Below are 14,720 nucleotides of genomic sequence, written 5' to 3'. Positions count from 1 at the left end.
CTTGGAAGTGCTCCCACTGTTCAGACCCACTGTTTCATACATCAGGTTCCCATCCACACTCCAAAAAATCTAACTTTGATTTTGAAATAAAGGAACTACAGCCAGTGTCCTCTGTTTGATAGAGACAACCAGGATAGGAGTGACAAAGAAGGACAGAGAAAGACAGGGGACAGGACAGAGAAGGACAGGGAAGGACAGGACAGAGAAGGACAGGAAAGGTTTGGAAAGGAGCACTTCATCAGAAAAGAGCTGAACTTTATTATTTTGAACTTTATTTGCTCATTTGCTAAATTCTTTGCCAATACATTTACTGTGTAAAGAGAAATTAGGACATGTTGTTTTTGGAGCCAAAAGAGATCTTTTCATCTGCTTCCACTGACGAAGAATATCAGAGGTTTCTCTGTTCTTACTATGTGTGTGTGTGTGTGTGTGTGTGTGTGTGTGTGTGTGTGTGTGTGTGTGTGTGTGCCTGCAAGCATAGTTCAGTGGTGCATGGCCCCGCTTCACATTATTTGTACTGGTAGCCTGAGGGACTACCAAGGTTCTCAGTGTGTGTGTGTGTGTGTGTGTGTGTGTGTGTGTGTGTGTGTGTGTGGTATGCTCATGTTATTACAAATAAGCTTTCGAGTGAGTGATCAGGAAGCTACAAGTCTCATTCCATGAACCCAACAAAACACACGCCCACATTAGACACTGTCTTTCAAAGAACAGACAATACCTCATTCATCAGAGCACGCTGCCTGGCTTTGTGCCAATGTGTGTGTGAATGTGTTTATTTACTAGACATTTATGCTTTGAAAGGGTCCGCACAGGAGTGTTCCCAAATGGCAGAGGTGAACAACAAAGAATCGGTTTCTGAGGTGAAGGTCACCCTTAGTGTCAGGGTCACATGGTCAACAGAAGCGGATGGTTGGGTTTGGAGTCAAGTTTGTGTTTAAGTCAAGGTGTAGCAAGCTGCAGTTTGTCCACAACCTTGGTCCCCAACCTGAGTGTGTGTGCGAGTGTGTGTAGACATGTCTCTGCTGGTAAAGACAGGCTCGTCCGCTGTCTGGGCTGCAACGTCTGTCCGTTATTGCAACACTTGCTAACAGTAAGCTAGCAGGCTAAAACAAAGACACCCTCTCGTGCTCGAGGCCCAAGAGTGCTGGGTGAGCACTCAGCTTCCAGTCTCAGCTAATCCTCGTTGAGACGTCCTTTCAGATCGTGAGCGAACACTTTTCGTTCTGTAAGTCCATGTCGAGCCTTGAGAAATGACACGGACGCAGAGTTCGTAATCAGGAGATGGATATCGACAGGGCACAAGCCACAACACATGTAGAAGCAGGCAGCTCAATTAGACTCAGTAGCAGTGAAATCATAAAGTTGTCATCAGTGACTACGGAATGTTCCGGAGTTGCCGGGGGCGCTGGGCCACGCACCGACATTCCCTCTGACACACGCTACTTCACCTGCGGTTAGGCACTCTATCTAAACAAACGGGCCCTTTTATTAAACGCCCGTACTGACGCGAACGGGAGCGCGCTCCACGTGAAACGCAAAGTCAACACGAGAGCCTTCATTTCTCCTCGCTGCAGGAACTCTGTCATCTAATCTCCGGCCTATCCCTCCATTTGGTCCTATGGAGAATTCTCATTAAAAACACAAAAACCACAAGGGACGGAACACAAGCGTGCGTGTGGTTAAGAAGGAGAAAGGGCAGAGAATCATATTAAAACTCACCCCCTTTTGAGGTTATAACTCTCTCTCTCTCTCTCTCTCTCTCTCTCTCTCTCTCTCTCTCTCTCTCTCTCTCTCTCTCTCCCTCTCTCTCTCTCAGTGGTATTCCCAGTCCCCTACTGAACCACAGCATGTTTCTGTTTCTCTGCTACGCTGATGTCAGTCACTTTGCCCTGTGTTCTAGGACACAGCCAATGGGCTTTTCAGTCACGTTCCCTCCTTGGGGCTGTTTTGCTGTCTGATAGGTGTTGATGTCTCAAACACTTACCCAATCACCAAACAGCCACCCAACCATAAAACAACCTGTGTATGGCACTCTCTCTCAGAGCTGTTGATATCCGAAACACTTATCCAAAGACCTATCGGTCACCCATCCATAAAACAACCTGTGTATGGCACTCTCTCTCAGCTGTTGATATTCCAAACACTTATCCAAACACCTACCAGTCGCCCAGTTGTTCATGAAACTGTCACACATTCACACATTGACACTGACATGGTGAGGTAAGCATGCTTTCTCTCTCTACGTAAGGCTTTGAGACATGTGAACGTGTTTTCCTCTCCTGACCACCTCACTCGGATGTTTAATCACATGTGTTGACCTGATTTACATTCACAGCATTTTGCCAATGCCAAAGTGAGAGGACACTACAAAACTACAGGACTACCTACAGCGTAAAGGAAGACTGTAAACAACCCTTAGTTTAGTGAGTATTGAGGTGAGTGTTCAGTCTGTAGTGTGTCCTGTAGGCTCCCTTCTGGTTTCAGAGGAGAGGTCTGATGTGAGTCTGACATGAGTCTGACGTGAGTCTGACGTGAGTCTGACGTGTGTCTGACGTGAGTCTGACGTGAGTCTGACGTGAGTGACGTGTGTCTGACGTGAGTCTGACGTGAGTCTGACGTGTGTCTGGCGTGAGTCTGACGTGAGTCTGACGTGTGTCTGACGTGAGTCTGACGTGTGTCTGACGTGTGTCTGACGTGAGTCTGATGTGAGTCTGACGTGTGTCTGACGTGTGTCTGGGGAATGCTGGTCCAAGCTGGGCCAGCACTAGAAGGCAGTTTGGTGCAGAAAGATGAGTGCCTCTTGATATGTGCTTTGTGTCTGATCTGTAGAAGCAACAGCACAGAGCAAGGCAGACAGAGAGAGAGAGAGAGAGAGAGTAAATTCTACAGACTGGGAGTGGGTCATTTAGCAATTGCCTGCTCATTTTCCAGCTGGCCTACACCACATGATACGTCTGTTATTCAGCCTACATCTGCAGTATATCTACACCTACACTTGTGTGTTTCTTTGTTTGTCCTTAAACTTCTAAGTGTTTTAGTGTGTTTTAACTAATATGTGTGTTTTGGAATTCCTACATGACAATCCCCACCCCACCAACCTACTGGTTCAGTCCACAATGCCATACTTCCCTCCTATACAGTACACCAAATCAGTATGCGATAAAGGGAAGTATGTCTGAACACATAGTATGCATTAAACAGTAAGTAAAACGTACCCATATGGATTACTTGAATCGGGAGCCATTTTGAAGTATGCGATTGCAGCACACTGTCCTACATCATGATTCAACTGGAGCATTTAACTATGATCGTGTGATGTCATGTCATATGATGGAGATAAAATGGTGGACGTAGTATGTCCGAGGATGTATATGCACTGCCCAGTCACCTATTGAAAGAACATTGAACTCTAGTGCGTACTGCTTAAGTACGCTCTTTCGGACCGTCTCCTTGTTCATCCTTGGTGTTTCTCGATGCATTGCTGCCCTCTAGTGATCGATTCTAGCACAGCCACGATCAAGAACGTGGTTTGTGTTCAATATGCGAGGTTTAAGAGTATATGAAGGTTTAATATTCGGTTCTCAAATAAAACAGGAGTACTGTACTCATGGTTTAGAGGTTCTGCTGCAACAGGTCTATGCTAGTCCCCATAATCCATTTTTATGTGTACTTTGAAAGTGCTTTCAGACTTTACATTCCTTTACGAAAGAAACACATGGAATCTTATATAGCATCCTGGCCTTCAGCCACTGTACGCACACAGACACACGCACGCACGCGCGCTCGCGCCCCATCTGCCGCCAGCTGCTGTTCCGTCGATGTGCTTTGCTGTGTTGGGAAACACCCCCCCCTCCCCCCCCCCCCCCCCACCAATTAAATCTTACAGCCACTCTCATTTTGATGTGGCCGATTTAATTAGAGCTTGCGTGCTTTTCTCCTAAAGTGCCGTTGTTTCATCGTTTTTTTCCCAAAGTTGGAAAGCACTTCAAGAAGAATCCAGATCAAACACGTGCGGTCCAGCTGCAGGTCAGCGTGGATTATATTAATTATCAACCGCAATGTGATTAGATCCCTCGATTTTTAACCTCGGAGTAGATTGAATCTGTGTCTGGACACCATGCCTTCAAGACAATTTGTCAATCCGACTATATTCTCACTGCTTGTGTGGACGGCCAGACAAGAGCGCGGTGCTCGTCCAAGGTTTCCCGGGACCCTTGTCCCCTTTCAGAGTCCACCTCTCCTCGGCCCGGCCGGGCCCGGCCCGGCCCGGCCCGGCCCGTTTGTTTCAGATCTCCTTGTTATCATTGGCTGCTTGCCGACGTGCTATTTATAGGCGCACCTATCGCCAGCAAGACATATGCTTAGAAATCCCCCTGTATATTCACGGACCATATGGTGTCAGAAGCTGGAGGCAAGGTGAGCAGTGTGAGGTAAACAAGCGAATAAATAAATGAGAGCACGCGCTGCATGGCAACCCCACACGTGCTTTTGTTTAGAATAATGCTATCATTTTTCATGATCAACTCCAGTTGCATATTTTCCTACATGCGCAGTTGGGTTACTACGTCTCCTGTCAGACCAGTCACGACGCAAAGAGAAAAGCACAGGAGAGTTTATCCCACATACGAACCACGCGCCTTCTTTACACACGCAGATGTATTCGCGTCCCTTATTCCTAAATATAGCATGCAACGCTACAGATACACGTCTGTGCAAAAGTTTGACGAATCACATATAGCATAAGTCTGAGACGTATAGATCATGTTTTGCGGAGCTTCATGAACAGTTCACTAATGTGACTACCGAATTTTTATCTTTTAAAAGATTTCACGTTGGTTATAATAGAATAGTAAACTACCAAGGTGTGGTGTTTTAGAAGTAGCCCATAATTTGTAATCAAAACTTTATTTTTGCATAAGCCACAGACAGAGCCCCAAGACTGAGTTACGTAATTACTGGCATTGTCTGCATCGAAATTGTGTTTCTTTTCTTTTCTTTCACTGCTCTATTCTGTCCCTAAACTGAGGTCTCCTGGCTAGTCTAAAACTAGACTACATTGCGCATTCTCTTCGCAATGTTACACTAATCCGGCAGGTGGCGACAGAGCGAAACGTAGCGGACCATTTACCCGTAAACAAATAGAAGAAGAGTCGCTATCGATCTACACGTGTGTTTCAAAATGGGGAAAAGGAGACAGAAACATCAAGATCTGAGGGCTTTAACGAAAAAGCAAAAGAAACACCTGAAAGAGTTTGGAGAGCAACATCCCTTTCATGATAAGTAAGCACTGCGATACAACTCAGAAGAATACAAGTCGCTAATACGAGCGAGCTTATCGCCTGGCTCAAAGAGGCTTCGCACCCAACGTTAGTTCACTGCGCGTAATAACTGTTTCTCCTTCTTATTTTAGTGTTACTGAGAGGCACGAGAAAACACACATTATGCGATTGGTAAGTACCGAATTCTCCTAATATTTCTACATTAACGTGCTGGTTAGGTTAGCTAATCTAGGTACTGCGGTGAATGTGGTTTCACGTCATTTCTGGCAACCAAGACAAACACCTACAAAATTGTTTATGTCAGGAATAGATGTATTTTAAATCGTAAACATGTTATTTTAAATGTACGACTGCCATCGCTGCGACGTCTAAGGCACCGTCTACAAATTATCTTACCACGTACGCAAGTGTGGCGCTCGTTAAGGCCCCAGAGCACTGCGCACTATGATTTTTGCAATTATTTCAAAAGGCTTTGTCATAAGACCACCAAAAACAACCTAGAACCCTTGAATTGGTTGGAAACAGTCCATAGGTTCATAAAACAAGGTTTATTACACAGAGTGTATCCTACACAACAACCTACAACTCTTGGATTGGTATTTATACATCTTATATATTTGTAGTGGTCAGTTTTTGTCTAAAAATGTCAATACCTTTTAAACAGTCCATCATATGACTACAAAACCAGTTGTGTTCCACAAAGTGACTGGTGTTCAGGGTGTAAATACAAACTAAGAGATGTAGGCTGTTGTGCATCATGCACTTTATGTAATGCAACTTGTTTTGTGGTATTAAGACCGTTTAAAAGCATTTTAAACATTTGTATACAAAAACTGACCAGCAAGCAATTTAAAGCAATTTAATTGATTGCAAAAAAAAAAAAAAAAGATATGCGAATGTAAAACCAACTTTACCGCAGTTAACTAGGTTAGGTAATAAGTTAATTTACTGGTAACTAACTTTTGCGCCTTAATTTAAATACGTTGAATGTCAGGGGTTGTATGACATGTTTTTCAGTTGACTGACAGTAAATTATTGGCGTAACATACAATGGTCCCATTCACAGCCCAACAGTCCGGAGCACTCCGGGCCCGACAGCGATGAAGACGACGGGGAAGGAAAACCGTCTGCGTATGAACAGCTGCTGTCAACAATGAACCATGCGGCTGGGCAAGACAGCGAGGATGATGATGAGGAAGAGGAACTGGTCAACTCGAACGAAGGTTGGCTCCCTGAATTTCGACCTTAACCACCTTATTATTTAGTTATTAAAGTTATTGACTTGCTAAAGTGTGGCCTTGTCTTTTCTGTGTCTCCCGTTTCGTAAGTAGGCGATGTAGATCAAAGCAGAGATGATGATGATGAGGACGGTGACGAAGATGATGATGAAGACGAGGAAGATGACGGCGAGGGCGATGCAGCACCAGCGAAGTCCACAGACGAAGAACCTGAGGAAGGAGGGATGAAGAGAGTGGAGGAGAAGAATGACGATGAGGAGGATCCACAGGAGGAGTTCACAGACCAGGTGCAGGAGGCCGAGTTCTGCCTGGAGACGAACCTCCCTGTGGACGAGGGACAGGAGGAGCCACAGCGGGAGGAGCAGCACCTCACGGAAGGTACTAGAACCGGCAGCTACCGCTTTCACACCAGGGCCTATCGTAAAACTGAACCAGCTGGTGATTGGGGAGGGGCTACAAGAATTCACATGACCACAAGAGGGTAAATATAGGGTAGCAGAAGTGCCCTGTGTTCTCTTTCTAGCGTACGATAGTTATTACATATGTAACACCTTGATGACTGAGTCTGTGTGATGTAGTTTATTGCATTTGAGGAGGAGATTTGTGTGTGTTGCTGGTGGTGGATGTGTGTCACGACCTTGTCTCGCACGTGCACAGACACGTTTGTGAAGCACGTGGAGACGGAGCTGAGTGATGCAGAGGTCAAGATGATCTCAGAGGGCTCTAAAACGAAGACTCAGGTGAAGGTATGACCCGCTGTACTACGCACATTTGGGCTGGAGTTTTGCACCACTCTGCCAAGCCAGGAATTGCTAATTAAGTTGAATTCTGTGTTGTGCAAGTGTCTGACCCTGGCGTTGCGCCCCCTAGTGGCCCAGGCTGGGCACGCTGCAGTGCGTGAACACTCTGGAGCGGTTTCCCTCGGTGGGCGTGGCTCCCTCTCTGCCCTTGCCTTCCTTCCACAAGGCGCTGGAGCCAAACTGGCGGTCCCTGAACCGGTCCTCCCACCCTGAAGGGGGAGACGTGCCGGAACTCACAGACCTGCAGAAGGAGCTGCTGAGACTTATGGGTATGTGTGAAACACCTTCAGTGGTGTTTGAGTGTGTTAGAAGCTTTCAGTGGTGTTTGAATGCAACAACACGACTCTCGTTTGTAGGGTCCTACAGGGATGTGTATTACCCAGAATGCTCTCCGCTGAAGGAGGGGCCAGAGGTTCGTCGGGCGTACTGCCTCCATGCCCTCAACCATGTGCTGAAGGCCAACTCCAGGGTCCTTGCCCACAATGCCCAGCTGAAGGTCAAAGGTGCGGATGAGGAGGAGGAGTTCAGGGACCAGGGCCTCACTCGGCCCAAGGTGAAATACACTTTTACCACGCTCCCTTACGTCTTAGCCCCTCCCCTTGCCTCCCCTAGTCTCTCCCCCCTCGGGTTTTGTCTGTTGTGTTTCTGATGGCATGCGCACCCACCTCTGGTACTACCCCAAACAAAGACTGAACAAATCCAGAGGTTTTTCATGTTCCAACCTTTTGTTTTGTTTGTTCTGATTGACATCAGGTAAATGAAGGTGCTGGCAGCAACAAGGTCATGGGTTCTGTTCCCAGGGAGCACGCACGCTGTAATATTGATAAACGTGACAAACGCTAATAAAGTAAACGAACACGTTGAATACTAAAGAACTGGCTGGTTGTTTGTGCTTCCTGCCATAGGTCCTGATCCTGGTGCCGTTCCGGGATGGTGCTCTGCGGGTCGTGCAGACGTTCATCGCCCTGTTGGAGACTGAGGGGAAGAAAATGGACGTGAGCCACAAGAAGAGGTTTCGGGACGAGTACGGCGAGGAACCGACCGACAGGCCGCCCAACCTGCACCGGCCGGACGACTACCTCGCCGTGTTCTCGGGCAACGTGGACGACCACTTCAGGATAGGTGAGCAGCGGTCCGCACCCGCACCCCCGTCTGATTTAGACCGGTGGATCTCCACCCGGCCCAGCAGCACTAGCCAGCCCAAATATTCACTTGTATGCAACCTTGATTTGATCTTTGATCTGGTTCTGAACAGCTCTAAACACCCGGCCTCGAGTCCTTAAAGGACCGGACTGAAAACCGACGATTTAAACCAGAGAGCTTCATTCTCAGAGGAGGAGGGTCACAAGACTACGGGGCTGTCTAAAGCACTCCATAATGATTACGGCTGCACAATATATCATTTGTAGATTATCGTGATATTGGTCTTTGCGATACAGATGCCTCAAAAACCACCGGTTGCCAGTCAGCCCCGTCTAATAAATACCATTTTGATCTCCAAGCCTCCTGACCAATCGGATATTCCAGATGAGCAGAGGGGTGTTTCCGTTCTCCTCGACCAACCAGTTGTTGTGCTTCTACAGGCGTGTCCTTCCTGAAGCGCAGCATGCGTCTCTACTCGCCGTTCTACTCGTCCGACGTCATCATCGCGTCTCCGTTGGGCTTGCGCACCCTGCTGGGCGCGGAGGGGGAGGCCCAGCGCGACTTCGACTTCCTGTCCTCCGTCGAGCTGCTCGTCGTCGACCAGGCCGACGTGATACTCATGCAGAACTGGGAGCACATGCTGGTGAGCGGCGGGGGTTGTCGTGGAAGCCGTCGCCGTGGCTTTGGGGGCAAGCAGAGGTTTATGGATGGGCGTTTGGTGGTATATGCTTTAAAACCCATTTAACACCATTTTAAAGCATTTACCACCATGCTAAATTGCTCGAGAGTATAAATGCACTGGAAACTAGCCAGGTGTGCGTTTCCCAAAACGTTCGTAGCGCTAAGTACTTCGTAACCTCGTATGAAACGTACGAGGTTAAGAAGTACTTAGCGCTACGAACGTTTCGGGAAACCCACCCCAGATTGTTCTGGTGGGAGTTTAATATCTGATTAGCTTTTGATGTCAACATTGCTGCCAGTGCCTTACAGTTTGTAGAACCCAAATCGAAAGTGTGGAGTCCAAATCTTTTTAGGGAACTCCATTACCCATGAGCCTTTGCTGAATTTGTTCACGCACCTCGCAGCACGTTCTGAAACACATGAACCTGCAGCCGCTGGACTCGCACGGCGTGGACTTCTCGCGCGTGCGCTTGTGGAACTTGAACAACTGGGCGTCCTACTACAGACAGACGCTGGTGTTCAGTGCCACCCAGGAGCCCCAGATCAACAACATCCTCTCCAAACACTGCCACAACTACCGGGGGCAGGTGGGATTTGTAGTTTAATGGGTGCAGATATCAATCGTATTTAAAAAAGGAGTTTTGCAGTGAACACGGACGCTTTGTTCTTCTGCCCCTCCATCAGGTTGCTACTAAGAACCTGCCCAAAACGGGCTCCATCTGCCAGGTGATGGTGCAACTGCCACACGTCTTTCACACGTTCCAAGCCGACAGTTTCATGGACCAGGATGCCAGGTGCGAGTCTTGCAGCACACACTAGGGGGAGCTCTTTACCACAGCCCTTCCTTCACTTGTTTTATTTATTTATCTCACTTCTGGCAGTAGATTACAAGTTGCTCTGTCCTTTTGATTTAAGGCATCCTTGTCTCCTTTAGTAATTTCAGCAATCATCCTGTCCCCCAGTACTCGAATCTGTGTACAGTTGATTTAGACACACACAAACATTGGGACACATCTGCCTTTCTATGCGTGACGTCGTTTCTGCTGGTCCGTCAGGTTCCAGTTCTTTGTGGACAAGGTGCTTCCCCAGTTCAGGGATTCGGTCATGTCCCACACGCTGGTCTACGTGCCGTCGTACTTCGACTTCGTACGCTTGCGGAGCTACCTGCGAAAGGAGGACGTGAGTTTCGCGAGCGTCAGCGAGTACTCGCAGCGAGCGGAGGTGTCACAAGCTCGCCATTACTTCCAGAGAGGAGAAAAACAGCTCATGCTATTTTCCGAGAGGTTCCACTTTTACAAGAGGTGCGTTTTGTGTGTGAGTGTGTGAGTGTGTGTGTGTGTGTGTGTCTCCTCTACATTTCCATCTTCTCATGTCCACCCCAGGTACACCATTAAAGGGATCCAGAACCTCATCTTCTATGCCCTGCCCACCTACGCCCACTTCTACAGCGAGGTGTGCAACATGCTGCAGGTGGGCTCCCTAGAGGGCGTGGCCTCCCTCACCTGCACGGTGCTGTACTCCCGCTACGACGCTCACAGGCTAGCGGGCGTGGTCGGCGGAGAACGCGCTGCCCACATGCTCCGCTCCAAGAAGTCTGTTCACCTGTTTGTCACCGGAGAGGAGAAGAATGGTTAATGGGCGGGGCTGGAGTGAGAGAGGGCGATCTTCAGTGGGCGGGGCCGGGATGTGGACGTAACGCGCATCTCGGCATCTCCTCACTTCTGGACAGGTTCATTCAGACCATTAGAACTTGGTGGAAGATGGTGACCAAACACAACCAACGGTCCTTCGTTGCTGTCTTCCTTATAAAAGGGCAGCGTTCGTTATGGACTGGAATAGCACCTCAGCTTCTCCAGAAAGACGGTGAGAAGTCTGGGACTGGGACTCAAACAGATGTCCACGTCATGGAGACAAACCCAGAAAGAAAACGGGTGTATCGTGCGCAGTCGAAGGAAGGTCCACCGATGTTTATAGTAGTAGAGCTTTTAATTAAATAAATGCAAGTGCTATTTTTTGTTTTTTATCTCGTTTTCAAATGAAAGGTCTCTGGAACGGAACTGCTCGAGTGTGTTTTCTTTCGTGTCTCAGAGCTTAATGTTCTTGTGTTTGCTTCTTTCGAGCTGGTCAGGCACTAACTGCGAAACGGTGACAGTTGCATCGTTGTAGAGATTGCAGGTGATGTCCTGTAGCAACGTGGCCGGACCGCACCAATTATCTGCGGAGGCGGGAGAGTTTGAGCACTTAACCTTCATGATTTGAAAAACGGTGTGATAAACAGCCCATAATGAAGACAATCGCTTGTGGTCCACGGTTGTCTCCTCTAATTCAGAGCACAGACCGCAGTAATAATGTGATGGTGGGATCTGCTCTGTGTTCTCAGGTAGCAGAATTTGACTCATTCTTTCACTTTAAACCGGCCGGCCAAAGGTGTTAGTCATCTGCGCCCGTCAGCGGGTGCGTCAGCTTAAACTGGGTTTTAAAAATAACTGGCTTTTATTCTAATGTCTATACACAAGCTTGACTTTGTGATCGAGACAAACAAAATCCAGGCCCATGCCATATCTGTGAGGATTAGAAGTGTCTATAATACTAACGTACCAGGCATTTAATCCATCAGGTGAAAAGTGTGTCCATTCTTCTCTAGACCAAAGAATTGATTGAGTGCTGTGTTTTCCTGGTGAATTATTTAGCCATTCCCCCTCTGGCTGTGATTGGGTGAGGGTTTCGTGTGATTATCCGGATCAATATTACTGATACAATCATTTCGCTTTGGTAGGTCAGAGCAGTCTACTTCTACCAAACTAATCTGAGTGAGAGGAGACACATGTGTTGTGCCCTGTTGGAACACATTCAGTGTGAGGGTAAATATATATGTACACTATAGACAAAGTATTGGGACACAACTTTTAATCCCTGAATGCAAGAGTTTTCCACAGGTACATAAAATCAAGCAACTAGCCATGTCATCTGCCTTTACCACCACTGGGACACTGTCTTCCCTCATAGATGTACCATAATCAACTGTGACTTTACTGTTGAAAAGTGGAAGCGTTTAGCAAACACAGCAACACCATCCACGACCACGTAAAGATCCAGAGCGAAGTCACAGAGGTGCGTAAAGTTCTCCAATGCTGCAGCCTCCATCGCGTCAGACATCCAAACATCTGGCTTGAACATCAGCACTGAAACTGCGCTGGGAGCTTCATGGCGGGGGTTTCCATGGCCGAGCAGCTGCACGCAAGACTTGCATCACCTACCACACGGCCTAGTGCGGGATGGAGATGTGTACGTGTGTGCTACACAGTCCTCTAGACTGGAACTGTCTGGCAGACTGATGGACGGGTTTGGCGAATGACAGGAGGACCTGCCTGACTGCAGTGTACCAACCGTAAAGTTTGGTGGAGGAGGGCTAATCTAATACTGATGGGATAATGTTTCGAGAAATGCCACCTCAGCGAGACTCAACTGCAACGTTGTGATACTTAATCGATAAAATGCCATTTACGGGTTTCCATTTACATACATGTCCCATCAAAGTATAACCTCTAAAGTTGAAGTCACACAGCATTGCGACTTCATTTTAATGATAAATGGACTAAGTGTGCCGTAAGTGCACAACTCGACTACAAATGGCTCTAAAACACCATTTTGAGTTTTGCCTGGCCCAAGACATTACAGGCATACAGCAGGCCTCTGAACTTTAATCTGTGAACCATTTCACCTGTGTGCTTAACTACTCAATATGTCATGTTTCCAGTTAGATTTGAGGCATAAAATGATTCTAGGCCAGGCCAAAAACAGGTTCCTCATACATATAGGAACTATTTGTGTATGATACAATTGAGTTTTGCCTGGCCCAAGACATTACAGGCATACAGCAGGCCTCTGAACTTTAACCTGTGAACCATTTCACATGTGTGCTTAACTACTCAATATGCCGTGTTTCCAGTTAGATTTGAGGCATAAAATGATTCTGGGCCAGGCCAAAATCAGGTTGCTCGTACATATATGAACTAGTTATGTATGATGCATGTGTTATTTGTCTGGCCCGACGCCTTATAGGCATACAGCACACCTCTGAAATTGCCCCTCTGAACCATTTCAGTGCGCTCTCTGTGCACTTAACTACTCAATATGCCGTGTTTCCAGTTAGATTTAAGGTATAAAATGATGTTGCATCAGGCTAAAATCAGGTTCTTCTCTTAGGGAGTGACCTGTTCTTCATGATGCATGTTATTTCTCTGGCCCACCATCAATAAGGCTTTCAATAATCCTCTGAAACTGCCCCTTTAAAATGCGTTCACCTATCTGCCCACTGCTCAATATGCCATGTTGTGTGCTGGTATTTCTTCTTCCGATTATTTGTGTTCTAGAACAGCATTTCTGTGTTTTTAGTTTTCAAATCTAAGAATATGTTTCCTTACGTTAGAAATGTTGACGAATTCAATCATCATGTGCAAATTGCATACAATTGAAACGACTTGAAATAGAAACCATTTTACAAATGAAATGCTTTCATTATATTTTTATTTTTTACATTCACAAAATCAGTATGGGAAACAATAACCTCTTAAATGTCTGCTCCTACGCTCGTTTAATGTAACGTTTAATCTATCGCTTTTAAACAAAGTGCGCAGCAAACACGCATCGTGAACATACCCTTTTTGAATAAGTAACCAACTTCAGCCGCCGAATACGGAGCTGCGAATAAGTAACCAAACGAATCTCAAACTGCGAATAAGTAACCAACTTCAGCCTCGTCATTCAGCTTTTGTTCTGTGGTTGCTATATGACTATAGTCATTTCACTGCGGAGGAACGGTTTTCCGTGTTGATTTTGTATGCTATTGACCTTTGCGTGTATGCAAGTTCAGTGAGGGCACGAAATGGCGCTGAAAATATGAAACCATCCCGCAAAAATGTCCTGTAGACCACACATCCTGTTATATGTACAATGAAAATAAGGCCCACATTATGTATCTGGACGGTTTCGTGGTTGTGTCTGCAGCGGTCTATGAAATTACCAGGTCATTACCTAAGAAAGGTACAAGTGTGAACGAAACGAGTGTTTTATCTTTACAGATTACCGGACTTTACAGATTGGTCTCCAAGCAAGAAAATTAATGTTATAAAACCAAAGAAAACGCTTTAAAACAAAATGAGATTTTTTTAAATGATTTTTCATTTCCAATGGTTGATTTTATCAAATTATCAGAAAGAAAATTTCCTTGCCTATGTATGATATATAAACACAGATTGTATCCCAAAGAATCATTGGGTTATTTACCGAAACTGTGGAGTTTGTCGCTGAGGGAGGCTCCGCCTCCGAGAGAAGGCGGTTTCTAAACTCCTCCCCCACGCCCTCCAAGCACCGCCACCGGGTTTCCTCCGAGTAAAACTGAAAGGGCTCTAGGCACCTTGGCACTAGGGAGCTTCCCCCGAAACCTCTAAACAGGAGTGGAGACTGTCTCTATGTCTGTGTCTCTCTCAAATCAAGTCAAGAGGGTTTTATTGGCATGACTAAAAAATACAATATTGCCAAATGTTGCATATTTTGCAGCGAGGGTTGATGTTTTTCAT

At 46.6% G+C, this 14,720-nt stretch overlaps 1 protein-coding gene across 3 annotated transcripts; it reads left to right on the top strand.

Moving 5' to 3' along the window:
- The first annotated feature begins 1,832 nt into the window (after positions 1-1,832).
- On the top strand, positions 1,833-11,518 carry LOC143486010 (U3 small nucleolar RNA-associated protein 25 homolog). 3 transcript variants are annotated; one of them, XM_076985777.1, is made up of 14 exons: positions 1,833-2,435; positions 5,095-5,280; positions 5,411-5,450; positions 6,346-6,502; positions 6,608-6,895; positions 7,175-7,263; positions 7,388-7,586; positions 7,674-7,870; positions 8,223-8,439; positions 8,901-9,103; positions 9,546-9,728; positions 9,826-9,935; positions 10,197-10,442; positions 10,524-11,518. In XM_076985777.1, the coding sequence occupies exons 2-14, from the start codon at positions 5,180-5,182 to the stop codon at positions 10,774-10,776; spliced, it is 2,283 nt and encodes a 760-aa protein (XP_076841892.1). In that variant the 5' UTR covers positions 1,833-2,435; positions 5,095-5,179; the 3' UTR covers positions 10,777-11,518. The 3 variants fall into 3 exon arrangements, with proteins under 3 accessions (XP_076841892.1, XP_076841891.1, XP_076841893.1); XM_076985776.1 differs by lacking the exon at positions 1,833-2,435 and having other exon boundaries at positions 3,973-5,280; XM_076985778.1 differs by lacking the exon at positions 1,833-2,435 and having other exon boundaries at positions 3,975-5,280; positions 6,611-6,895; positions 10,524-11,329.
- Positions 11,519-14,720: the final 3,202 nt, after the last annotated feature.

This window comes from Brachyhypopomus gauderio, unplaced genomic scaffold, assembly GCF_052324685.1.
Source record: "Brachyhypopomus gauderio isolate BG-103 unplaced genomic scaffold, BGAUD_0.2 sc43, whole genome shotgun sequence".
Taxonomy (NCBI): Eukaryota; Metazoa; Chordata; class Actinopteri; order Gymnotiformes; family Hypopomidae; genus Brachyhypopomus; species Brachyhypopomus gauderio.
The sequence above is the reverse complement of the archived record's forward strand: the minus strand, read 5'-3'. Positions and strand labels throughout refer to the sequence as shown.